At 47.3% G+C, this 13,426-nt stretch overlaps 1 protein-coding gene across 3 annotated transcripts in view; it reads left to right on the top strand.

Annotated features, from left to right (window-relative positions):
- LOC148519925 (uncharacterized) overlaps positions 1 to 13,426 on the top strand; it is a 42,091-nt gene that overhangs the window by 10,990 nt on the left and 17,675 nt on the right. For all 3 annotated transcript variants that reach the window (XM_088475970.1, XM_088475968.1, XM_088475967.1), the window contains exons 3-5: positions 1,165 to 1,336; positions 2,631 to 2,809; positions 3,390 to 3,486. In XM_088475970.1, the coding sequence (XP_088332096.1) occupies positions 1,165 to 1,336; positions 2,631 to 2,809; positions 3,390 to 3,486 (448 nt within the window). The remainder of the gene's footprint in view (positions 1 to 1,164; positions 1,337 to 2,630; positions 2,810 to 3,389; positions 3,487 to 13,426) is intronic.

Genomic DNA, 13,426 nt, shown 5'->3' with positions numbered 1-13,426 from the left:
TGCCGAAAAAAACTCTCACGATTTAAACTCTAATCCAGATGTTTTCCCATTTTCAAGATAAAACTCGACCAATGTGAGAGTTTACTGCTAAACTCCCACATTTTCAAAACTCTCACCCGATTAATTATATTTGTCCCTCAGTGTACTACAAAACCAAATCTCCCCCATACTGCTTCCTTTATACGTGTATTTAGCTGCTTGTTTATCTGGAATGCCCATTCCCAACTAAACACCCCTACCTCCCAACAGAGAAAACTGTATGATTTTCATGTGATGGATTTTTGTATTCACTTTGTCATATAAAAGTTTTTAGTGTGTAATAAGTAATCACTGGGGAAATGGTTCACCTCTAATGTCACTGCAGCAGTTGTTTGAGGAGAAACCTGTATCCATTTATCTATGCCTCTCCTGTCTTGTTCTTCCCATACCTCTTTTTGGTCTAAAGAATTTGTAGTCATGTTATTTGTAACAGTCTGTTTGTTGTTATATTGACAATTACAAAAATAAATAAATAAAGGTTTTAAAATGGTTTATGGCATAGGTTCTCAAACTCAGTCAGAACCCCAAACAGTGCATGTTTTCCAAGTCTCCTCACAGAATCACAAGTGAAAGAGTTAAGGTGCCCATACACAGGATGATTTTTTACAGAACATGGCCCGTTATGACAGGTTGGACAGACCAATCGTGTGAAAATAGGTGTATTTTGTGTGTTCTGCGTCCCCGATGCGCATCCCCGCTGTCCTCTAGTTGGATCGCACATCAGATGGTTTTGCAGAGAGATCTACGACCTTTTGAGTACAATGTGATACACTTCTATGCATCTTAACCTATGATCGTAATGATCAATCGTACAACATTTGACAACATCTTATGAAAAATTTCACGGGAAGAATTTCAAGGGCAATTGTACAACTCATCTTACCAATTTTGAATCGCACCATGTATGGGGGCCTTTAGCTCCACCTGTGGATTTATTAAAATGTATCAGTGAGAAATGAGTACACCTGTGCACCTGCTGGGGACCTGGAAAACGTGACCTGAGTGGGGTCCTGAGGACTGAGTTTGAGATCCACTGGTTTATGGCAATGAATATTACATTTGGTTCTGAACAAAACTGAAAGTCGTACTCTTTATTAAACTATTCTCTTCCTGCATATACTGTAGCACACCAGATCGCAGTGTCTCCACACACGGATAGTTTCCATGCTAACTGGGTAGCTGGAGATATAACAGGGACCACTCTCGGAATTGTAGGAATGGGAAGGATTGGATACAAAATTGCACAACGAGCTAAAGCGTTTGAAATGAAGATTCTGTATTACAGCAGGCATCGACGGTGAGAAAAGCAATACATTAGGAAATGTTAGTAAAATTAGCAGAGGTCTACTTCAGAGCATCTATCTAATATTCCTTCACTCCACCAGGAAATATTCCTGTGGTGACTGGTAAAAAGTGTTCCATTTGATTGCACTGTAGAACACAGACATTTAAAGTTCCACTAAAAATATGACCCTGCCTAAATAGCCCTAACATTGGCATGTCCTCAGCAAAAAGTCTGTTAAACAGTAATATTCTTCCGACTTTAAGTGATCATTTGCCAAAACAATTTTGTTCTCGGCTTTACATCATTAACTGATTAACTAAGGTAAATTTTCAGATTTAACAGTTTCATCTAACAATATTGCTTCATCTCTAAATGTCTTCATAAACTTGGATTACTGAGTTTTTGTACAAAATTGGTACTACAAGATATCACTTGTGTTTTGAACACATTATAGTTTATTTTCCGAGCATGCGTTCTTATTCTGGATGCAGTATAGGTAAAGATTACAGAAGGATCTGGTTAGTATACAGGAGACTGCATTATTGTATGTGAAGTAGTCCTGTTGTGAATAGATTTATTTATTTGGTTATAGTGTCCTCGGAAACTATTCACACTATCAACTATGCTCTATTTTAGATGTAGGCTGTGAAACAAGGAATATTTTTCATTTAATTTGCTGTTGTGAGCTGTGATGTCTGATTGTTTGGTGGAAGCGTGTATGTCAGAATCATTAAAGGTGAATACAGGTTGTCAGTTTGCTATATCTCCTACAGGCATTGTGTATTATTGTAGTGTTCTCATTACTTTTTATGGAGTGCAGCAAAATGGCTGACAAGTTTCATGTGACATTGCAGTACTATTTAAGTTGTTACTTATACCCCTTTTACACCACAGCTAAAACCCAGGTTATTGCAGTGTTAACCCGGGTTGCTGCTATGTGTAAAAGGGACAAGATTTGGATTCCTGGGTCGAGTGACTCGGCAATACAACCCATGTAGCTTGCAGGATTGGGAAAGACCCGTGCAATCCTGCAGTGTAAACGGGTAACCCGGAACGTCCGGCCCGGGTCCTGTTTGCAGCATGGGGACTACCGGGTTTCTCGGCGCTTGGAGATGATGTCATCTCCAAGAGCCAGGAGAAGGGTTCCGCTGCACCCGTGTGCAGTGTGAATGGCGCTGATCCGGCACCACAGTGGAAAAGAGGTCCGTCCCAGGTCTGACTCGATTTGTTATGTGTTCCAAATCTTGGGTCAGACCAGGGGCTTAGGTGGAAAAGCGGTATTAGTAACCTGTAATATTTCTTACAGGCTGGAAGAAGAAGAAAGGTCTGTTGGAGCCTCATACTGTGAAAACCTAGCAGATTTGTTGCAGCAGTCAGATTATGTAATGCTAGCTGTGAACCTTACTCCAGCAACAGAAAAATGTATTGGGAAAAGAGAATTTAAACTGATGAAACCCTCGGCAACTTTAATAAATATAAGCAGAGGTTTGTAGTCAATACCAGAGCCCAGTCCCCCATCTTATATGCAAAATGTGTTGTTGTATAATTGATGATTTAACCCTTTGTTTAACAGTTGATTCCCCTCTTTTATTTGTGGGATCTTTTGTGTAGGATACTGTTAGAGGCAGAGACAGGCATTATTATCCTTTACTTGTAAGATGTCACAAGAGTTCCGTAGCGCCATACAAAGGAGACAGACGAAACAACAAGTAGAATATGTGCAAATTAATACACATTCCACAACTATCCCCTGCATTATAACGGACATGTATGTAATTTTGCATACAACGATAGGTATACATTATAGAAGGCTATTTGTGGCCCTCATTTTACACAGTGGCAATATGGGCTAAGTGGGCTGGTTAGTAATGTTTATAGTGCACATTTTAGGCCTCATTAAATATCTTTATTTTACCCAGATAACTCAGTCCCTGGTTATTTTGATTTGGCATGTAATGTATAAACTAAATTATTAAACCTTGAAAACCTTTAGCGTCCTTTTCCATATGTAACTATTGATTGTGCTACAGCAACGTACATAGTAATATAATCTTCTTGCACACAGGACTGGTTGTTGATCAAGATGCCTTGGTAGAAGCCTTACAAGTGGGAGAAATCAAAGCGGCTGCATTAGATGTTACGTACCCAGAACCACTGCCCAGGTAAATTCTGATGCTCATGTGACGTCAGGGAACTACACTTGTTGTTAAGTCATGAGATCAGGCAAAAAATTGTGTCTCTGCTAAATCCTAGGGGTGTGGATTGATAGATAGTATCAAGATAGACATTCAATAGCTAGACACCAGAAGGTAGATAGACACCAGAAGGTAGACAAGGACTTAGGTTGACAGGGTCAAAAGGTCAACATGCAACAGGGTGACTTTTTTTGTTTTGTTGCTATTTCTACTTCAGGGTCCATAGGGTATCCACAGGATACCTTGGGGTATAGGTGTGACGTCAGTCATCGGGCACCATAGAGTTAAGCTTTCAGCCTCCCAGGATGCACTAGGGTCCCCCTCCTATACCCCGCCCCCGAGCCAAGGCACCTCAGTTTCGTTTGGTGCCCGGCCGGAGTCGGGTGCACCTGTTGGAGTGGGGGCTAGAAGAGCCCCTGAAGCTTTTCTTCATGCAGCTGTGGCTGCACATCTGGATGTACAGCATGGACAGTCAGTCCTGACGCCCATGCTGTCTTCCCTACACCCCCGCCGGTACCAGAACGCCGGTACCGATCTATGGATGCTGGTGAGCATCTGGGGTCACAGCTAGCGGTGACCCCAGATGTTCCGGACCATGGCCGGATTCAAGGGGGACAGCAAGGTAAGCAGCGGGGTCCCGCGGTGGGTCCCCGCTGTTACATGGTCCAGAGTCCCCAGGCAGGGGGCTCCCTGGGGACTGGCTGCAGCGTGGAGCCAGGTAAGAACCTGCACTTCCACTACCCCCCTGGGACAGCGGACCACAGCAGAGCGGTAGCGCTGCGGCGTCCCGGGGGTTAAATGCATGCCAGGGGAGCGCGCCTTCCCTGTCTCACAGCCGGCACCTCCCCCGCTGCACATAGCCCTCTCTGCACACTGCCGACTGGTCCTGTAGCAGCGCTCCTCTCCCAGGCCAGCCTCCTCTCTGCTCCTTGGCGGCCATCTTTCCTGAACGCATGGTGAACGCTGCTGGAAGCACTGGACGGAAGCATCGTAGTCTGGGTCCCCCCGCATACCTGTCCTCCGCTGTGGCAGGTCTGTGTATGCAGCGCTGTGTCCTACCAGGCCCTGTGTCTGCGTAGTTGAGTGATCAGCGCTGTTAGTGCAGGAATTGATTTTTCTTTGCATTGTATGTGACTGTGCTAGCGCTGCTGCCTGTAACTTTTCTTCTGACTGTCAGCTTTATTACTGTCCCTGTCCTTTCTGCTAAGCCCTTGCGGTGCGGTGCTGCAGGGTGGTCTCTCGCCTATTTAATATATAATTGGTGAGAGGGGTCACATACTTGGTGCCATCATGTGTGAAAGTGATTTTCCTCTCCGGCTACAGTGTACTACGTGTAAAGTACCGTTAGCGGAGGGGGAGGGTAGCGCAGAGGGCCTCTGCCGGCAGTGTTTGTCAATGGCGCGGCCTATTACGGTTACAGCACTGGTACAGGAGCCGCCCTGGGCTTGTTTCGCTCAGGCGCTTACGACCTTAGTGGGCCAGTTAGCTCCGCAGCCCGCGTTTACACAGATGGGTTTGTCCCAGCAGTCAGTGGTGTCGTCACCCATGCAGGGTTTCCCACAGTCTCCCTATTTCCCCGCTCCCAGTTTCTCAGGAGCCGGCGTGGGTTAACTCCCTGACGAGTTCTGTACAGCACTTGTCGGATGTGTTGCAAGGGGAGTCTGTGATGCGGCCACATAAACGGCCGGTGGCGTCTCTGTCGGCTCCTTATGAGGATGACAAAGGGACGTCTGATGATGGGGAGATTCTGGATCCTTACGATCAGGAACCTCTCCATACTAAGGACGCTGACACTAAGTCCAAAGTATAGATTCCTGGACTTATTCGGGCAGTCCGCACAGCCTTGGTGATTGAGGACGAAGTTCCCCCAGCGGCTAAATCCAAGTATGCCTTTTTTAAAGATGTGAAGGGCGATGCCACAGTCTTTCCTCTTTCGGGTCAGTTAATGGACCATTTAGAGGAGGCGTGGAAACAGCCTGGCAAACGTTACCAGCCGCAGAGGCGCCTGGCGGTGGCTTATCCGTTCGCGGATAATTATTTTGCAAAGTGGGAATCCCCTCCACAGGTGGATTCTCGCGTGACCCGTCTTGTCCGTAGTGCCACATTGCCGATGCCATCCATGTCCTCCCTTAAGGATGCTACGGACCGCAAGGTGGAGATCTGCCTGAAGTCCGCTTATTCCCTTGCGGGGGGGTGGGCAGCACGGCCGGCTATGGCCATTTGCTGAGTTGCCAGAGCGATGGAGCGCTGGGCGGATTCATTAGAGGCGTCTTTTGATTCCGACTGTCCGGCCGATCAGGCGGAGTTGATTGCTAATCTCCGTGATTCGGCCACTTATATCAACGAGGCGGCCTTAGACATTAGTGCCCTGGTGTCTCGAATTTCTTCGGCAGCGGTGGCTGCTCGTCGCACCTTGTGGTTGCGATCCTGGAAGGCGGACGCTGATTCCAAAAAGGGTTTGGAGGCATTGCCATTTACTGGAGAAGTTCTCTTCGGTCCGGATCTAGACAAGATTGTGGCCACGCTGGCGGCAGCCAAATCGGCATGTCTCCCGTCGGCCGCTGCTCCTTCTGGTTCTGGACCATCGTCCTTTCGGTCTTATAGGGCCCAGGGCAGGCCCAAACCACAGTCTTTTCCTCGACAGGCTGGTCCTAAGAAATCGGCCAAGCCCCGGAAGCAGGCATGGAGTACCAGACATCCGGCCCCTAAGCCAGATGACAAGCCTGCGGCCTGACGGTCCGGGCCTCCCTTTGGGGGATCCCAAAGTGGGAGGCCGCCTGCTGCAGTTCGCCCGGTGTTGGTCGGTTACCACGACAGACACTTGGGTTCTCAAGGTGGTCTCCCAAGGGTACGCCCTCTCTTTCCGGCACAGACCCCCGGCTCGATTCTTCACCACAGGTCTACCATCAGACCGGAACAAGGCCACGGAGCTGCGGAAGGTCTTGCACACTATGCTCCAGGCTGGAGTTATAGTGCCTGTTCCATTCTCCCAGAGGGGCCAGGGTTTCTATTCAAATCTTTTTTTGGTGCAGAAACCCAATGGGTCGTATCGTCCGATTCTAAACCTCAAAGCTCTCAACAAGTCTTTGCGGGTGCTGAAGTTTCTGGCGCTGGAACCTGGGGTCTACATGGTGTCATTGGACATACAGGACGCTTACCTGCATGTCCCTATTCTTTCGCGCCATCAACAGTTCCTCAGGTTTGCAATCCGCAGCGGCCACTTCCAGTTTCGGGCGTTACCTTTTGGCCTGGCGACAGCACCACGTGTGTTCGCCAAGGTGATGGCGGTTATGGCGGCTTCTCTGCGGCTGCAGGGAGTCCGCATGTTGCCGTACTTGGACGACCTTTTATTAGTGGCAGGATCTCCCGAGCTCCTTCTACGCCACTTGGACCTGACCATTGCACTGCTGCAACGGCACGGCTGGTTAATCAACTGGCAGAAGTCCACTCTAATCCCGTCTCGGCGGATTCTGCACCTCGGAGCCTTATTGGACTCAGGACAGCAAAGGATCTTCGTGACGGGGGAAAAGATCTCTGCTTTCCAGTCGAGGGTGCGCAGTTGTCTGCACAGCCGCCGGGTGTCTCTACACTCGGCGATGAGGTTACTGGGCTCCATGGTGTCGGTGTTCGACATGGTGGAATATGCCCAGTTTCACTCCAGACCTCTGCAGCACCTGATCCTGTCCAAGTGGAACGGGCTGCCTCAGTCTCTGAAGTCATAGGCGATTGTGCTCACCCCGGAGGTTCGCCTGTCCCTTGCCTGGTGGTTACAGACGACCCATCTCAGCAAGGGATGTCCGTTCTGGGTTCCAAATTGGGTCCTGTTGACAACGGATGCCAGTCTTCGGGGCTGGGGAGCAGTTTCGGGTCCACACTTGTTCCAGGGCAGGTGGACGCTGACAGAAGCGGAGCTTCCAATCAATATCTTGGAACTCCGTGCGGTCTTCAATGCTCTCCGGCAGGCACATCGGGTTCTCCAGGGTCGTCCGCTACAGGTCCAGTCGGACAATGCTACCACCGTGGCCTACATAAACAGGCAAGGAGGAATCCGAAGTCGGGTGGCTCTCGTGGAGGTCTCTCGGATACTGGTATGGGCGGAGCGCAATCTTCCGGCCATATCAGCGGTCTTCATCCCGGGAGTGCTAAAGTGGGAGGCGGACTTTCTAAGTCGCCAGGACGTTTATCCAGGGGAATGGTCCCTGCACCCGGACGTTTTTCAACTGCTGGTGGACAGATGGGGTCTTCCAGAGATCAACCTCATGGCGTCCCGGCACAACAACAAGTTGCCGGTGTACGGGTCTCGCACAAGAGACGAAGGGGCGTCTCTGGTGGATGCTCTGTCCGTCCGGTGGACGTTCCGGTTCGCATACCTGTTTCCTCCGATTTCCCTTCTTCCACGGGTAATCCGGAAATTCAAACAGGAAGGAGGGACGCTCCTGTTGATAGCTCCCGCGTGGCCCAGACGGCACTGGTTCACAGACCTTCAAGGTCTGTCCGTGGACAGTCCTCTGCGGTTGCCGCTATGACCGGACCTTCTGTCACAGGGTCCCTGTCTTCACCCGGACCTGACTCGGATGTGAGGTCCAGGGGGTTTTCCAGCTCTGTGGTGCGTACCATGTTACGAGCTCGGAAGCCGTCTTCCGCGAGGACATACCATCGCGTGTGGCATACGTTCTTCCAGTGGTGTCGACCGAGAGGTTATGCACCGCGGGAATTTCGTCTGTCTCGGATATTCTCCTTCCTACAAGCGGGACTAGATCATGGGCTTCGCCTTGCTTCTTTGAAGATACAGGTTTCGGCCCTGTCTGTCTGGTTTCACCGTAGGATTGCTACAATCCCGGATGTGCGCACCTTTATGCAAGGTGTTCTACGCATTCAGCCACCCTTTGTTCCACCTGTGGCGCCTTGGGATTTGGCTGTGGTCCTGAGGGCTCTCCAGGGACCGCCGTTTGAACCACTGGGCTCAGTGGATCTTAAATGGCTAACAGCTAAGACTGTTTTCCTTCTGGCCATAGCTTCGGCCAGACGTGTTTCTGATTTAGGGGCTCTCTCATGTAGACCCCCTTTCTTGATTTTTCATGGGAACAGGGCAGTGCTCCGCACTCGACCTGAATTTCTTCCCAAAGTTGTTTCCCAGTTTCATGTTAACGAGGAAATAGTTGTTCCGGCCTTTAACTCACCTGGTCTTTCAGTGGGTGAGGCCACTTTGGATGTTGTGCGGGCCTTAAGGACTTATGTTGACTGCACTTCTTCCTTTAGGAAGTCGGACGCCTTGTTTGTCCTCTATGACTTCCGTAAAAAGGGTTGGCCTGCTTCAAAGCAAACTTTGGCAGCCTGGATCCGTATGGCTATTTCTGAAGCTTATCTTCATGAAGGCCTGCCGGTTCCTCCTTCTGTGAAGGCTCATTCCACTAGGTCTGTGGGTCCTTCGTGGGCAGCTCGACGTGGTGCCTCTGCAGTCCAGATCTGCAAGGCTGCTACGTGGTCTTCTGTCCATACCTTCGTGAGGTATTACAGGTTTGACACTTTCGCCTCTCAGGATGCTTCCTTCGGGCGGCGGATTCTCCTTTCAGCACAGGAGCGTCCCCACCCTTAAAGGATACTGCTTTGGGACATCCCCAAGGTATCCTGTGGATACCCTATGGACCCTGAAGTAGAAAATATGAGATATGGTAAGAACTTACCTTTGTTATCTCTATTTCTACGAAGTCCATAGGGTTCCACAGGACTGCCGCCCTGTCGCACCTGTGCTGCAGATGGGCTTTGCTCTGGTCACCGGTTTTTCCGTCTCCCTCTGGTGAGAATGTGATTCTTGTGTGTGTCCAGATCTTTTTTCTCTCTCTTCCTTCTCCTCCTCCGGCCTATGGCTTGGTAACTAACTGAGGTGCCTTGGCTCGGGGGCTGGGTATAGGAGGGGGACCCTAGAGCATCCTGGGAGGCTGAAAGCTTAACTCTATGGTGCCCGATGACTGACGTCACACCTATACCCCAAGGTATCCTGTGGAACCCTATGGACTTCGTAGAAATAGAGATAACAAAGGTAAGTTCTTACCATATCTCATATTTTTAACCCTAATCCTAACACTCCCCCTGGTGCCTAAAGCTGGGTACACACTAACCAGATATATCTGCAGATGATGGTTGTTCATACACTCTGAACAACCATCATCTGTGTTGGAGGGGGGTGGGTTCCTCTGGCCAGGGGTGTGTCGCGCCCCCCTCCCTGCAGCTACAAGTGTACAGGCAGTTGGCTGACTGCCCGTACACACAACATGATGCCCCAATATATCTGCAGATATATTGGGAATTGGCTGTGCAGCGCAGCCAGCGAGATATGTCTGTGAACCTCATCGTTCAGACATATTGCTGGTACAGACTGGCCAACGGGCACCTGATGGATCGGCCAATGTATCTACCAGTGTGTACCCAGCTTAACCCTACCCCTAGTGCCTAACCATCCCCTACCTCAGTCTAACCCTCCGCCAAGTGCCTGACCCTAAAAATCATGAAAAACCATGTGTCAAACTGTTTTTATGTCAACTTTTTAACCCTAAAAAGTATAACAAAAAATATTCACTCAATGGCGCACAATACATATATTGATATAAAAGAAAGTCCTTACACAAGCAATGCAAAATTACATCAGTCCACAATTCTTCCCATTCACATAATGGATTCTCAGACTTTCAGTAGTTTCACTTCCCCTCAGACCACATATAATCTCTCATAAATAGAGTAGAAAGAACATAGTACAATACTATCCAGAAATAGAAAAGATTTCTTTTCAAGTTGCACTCACATTTAAAATAAGATAAAAAGCATATAACCTCACAGTGGATATAGGGTTTAACATTCGTTGCTAAGTTCCTCCAGTTACCCTCCCAGATGGATAATGGGTAGAAATCCAGAGGTCCGGATCTCCCCACGGCTTTCAGGGTATTTAAAGTTAGCAGCCATGATATCCCCACAGCACGATCACCAGCTTAAAGCTTTTCAGACTTTAGTCCTTCCTCAGAAGCATGGTGATTCAAAGAAAAGTCACAAATATTTATAATATCCTAATTATTAAATCAGTCTCTGGAGTTCCTGTTATTTCCCACCACAACCGGCTGCTCCTCGTTACCGGAAATTACATCATCACAAAGATCCAAAACCGGAAGTTGGTGCTGCGTTCCATTGCTGCCAAAACTGGAAGTCATCACTTGCATGTTAAATAACGTGCATAATAGAGAACCAAAGGAAACAGAGGGCATAAGACTCTAGTTCCTTGTCCTCCAATAGATTTCAAATGATAGAGGAATCATTTTATCCTTATGAAAATCTGTTTCCATAGTGTTAAGTCCATATCTCTCCATAAAACGAGACATAGAAAATACCAATAAGCAGTATAATATAAATACATAAAATTCATAAAATGTACATTAAAATGCAGAGAAAATATTTATAAAAACCACTTTATCTCAAACTCTCCATTCAAGCCATTTGGGATTAAAGTATTTAATTTATGGACCCATTTCAATCCTGCCTTGGAAAGTCTCTATTCAAGGTTCCTATTTTTCCATGTTGAATGGATCGCCTGAATCCCCCAAAAAGCTTTAATACAACAAGGATTAGACTTGTGCATCTGTTTAAAGTGCATCGAGACAGTGTGGGTTTGTAAGCCCTTTTTAATATTATAAGTGTGTTCAGCCAAACGTACTTTTAAATTTCCACTAGTTTTACCTATATAAATGAAATCACATTGGCATTTAAGAGCATACAGTATATCACATTTTTAGAATTACAGGTGACCCTTCACAGTCCTACACATTATACGGGATATAGTCTGGAAGCCGACGGCCTAAATGCCAGATTTTCTAATCCCGGAGTGGTACTAATGTCAGGTGTCAAAAACTCGACGCCTGTCATTAACCATACGCCGGAAGACCGACACCCGGCATACCAAATGAAGGTAAGCCAGGTGCCGAGGGGATGGAGGGTTAGGTTTAGGGCTCCCGTTGGGACTTAGGGATAGGCACCCCCCCCCCCCCCCCGGGAGGGTTAGGATTAGGCTAGGGGAAGGGAGGGTTAGGCACCCCCGGGGGGAGGTTAGGGTTGGGCACTTGGGGGGGGAGGTTAGGGTTAGGCACCCCTAAGGGAGGGTTAGTGTTAGGGGGGAATTAGGTTAGCGATACTTACCTTAGGGACGATCGGGATCTTCACCCTTGTCGGGCTGCCGCTGTCGGGAATGCCGGTAATACCTACTACACCACATTATACATGGGCCACACCTATGAAACCCATGGCTTCTACTGCTAGTTCTTCTCTTCTCTGCAATAGCACTATGCACCAATTTAACCTTCAAATTTGGTACCCTTCTATAGATGAAGGAAGGTTTCTCCGGTATGCACTTTCCAATTATTGGATCCTTTTGAAGTAGTTTCCAATGTTTTTTAAAAATTGTCTCGATTTCCTTGTGTTGGGAGTTAAAATTACAAATAAAAGACCATTAATGGTTTATGGTAACTTTTTCCCCTTTCCCCTCAAGTAAAACTTTCCTCTCTCAGCCTTTTACCCTCTCTTGGGCTTTAGTGATATTTCCACTCTCATAACCCTTATCGAAAAATCGATTGCCCATCTCAATCAATTGTTCATTACAGACCTCTTCATCTTACAATTTCTCTTCACTCATAGGAATTGTCCGAAAGGAACCTTTTAACCCTGTCGACCTATTCACTCTCTATCTTCTGGTGTCTAGGTAGTGACTGTCTATCTAGTTACTGTCATCTACCATCCGGATACCATGCTACTTGGAGTAACACCTTCCTCTGCATCATAAAAATAAATGCTTTAAATATTTTAAAAGATTACATTACAATACATCTAATTTTTCTCAGAGAGTGTCCACAAAAAGGGTCTTACTTTTCTTCTTTTTTTTTTTGCAAAAAACTCCTCTGTGTCTGTGTAAATAATTCATACCATCTAGCTCATATTTTCCTTCAAACTACATCACTCCTGTGCTTCATATTTCTCTAACTCATTACCGCCGTGTGGGGCTGATTCAGCATTGCAAGTAAATGCAGTGCTGAATACAGATTCCCGATCGGGAATCTGCGCATGTGCAGTACCTGTTCTGCAAATGTGCAGACGCGTCCTGCATGATTACATTTAAGGGGTGGTACGTGGTTGGCCGGCGTTCCCGAAAATGGGTGTGTCGACCCCGTTTTCTGGGCGTCGCAAGGCTAGGGGCTGCATCCACAGACGCAGTTTTCTGGCTTTGCAAGCTGGTGTAAGTTGAGACTTACTCAGCTGGCCGGCGCCATCCACTATCACGACCGATGGTCACGATGGTTATCCCAGCCTGCGACCTTGGTCGCAGTGCTAGGATCACAAATGCAGCAGAGCGGGTCAGACACCTCCTGCTGCATTGGCATATTAGCAAGGACAGAACTGCAAAGCTGCTTGTGTGACCTCAATAGTACTGATATCCATTGTGCTTCCTGTAAATGAGCTCTATGCATTGTAACATTTCTGGGCTCCATGTATCGTGACTTCCCAACAGAAATAATCTGCAACAGTGTGTAAAAAAGTAAAGCAAGAACAGCCATATGACACGTTTACCTGCCAGTACAATATTCAGAGAAGAAGTGATACTTACTGCACTAAGGGTGCCACATATTTTTGATCGACTTGAACGTAGAAAAACAAACTGACATGACTGTACATTGCTGCTTGTATTTTATATATATATATACAGCCAGTTCTTTTTTTTTTTCTATAAAAGATTGATACAAGATTTATTGTTTCTTCCACACTCTGTATAAGTCTTCCTTATTTTATTCACTTCTGAAATGATTTAACTCATTTCTTCCTGTTCTAGTTTAACCACTTAACTGACTAATTCTTTTTCCAAAAACCGCTCCAAAAT

This window comes from Taudactylus pleione, unplaced genomic scaffold, assembly GCF_031769625.1.
Source record: "Taudactylus pleione unplaced genomic scaffold, aTauple2 ptg000179l, whole genome shotgun sequence".
Taxonomy (NCBI): domain Eukaryota; kingdom Metazoa; phylum Chordata; class Amphibia; order Anura; family Myobatrachidae; genus Taudactylus; species Taudactylus pleione.
This window is presented reverse-complemented; position numbering and strand designations above follow the sequence as displayed.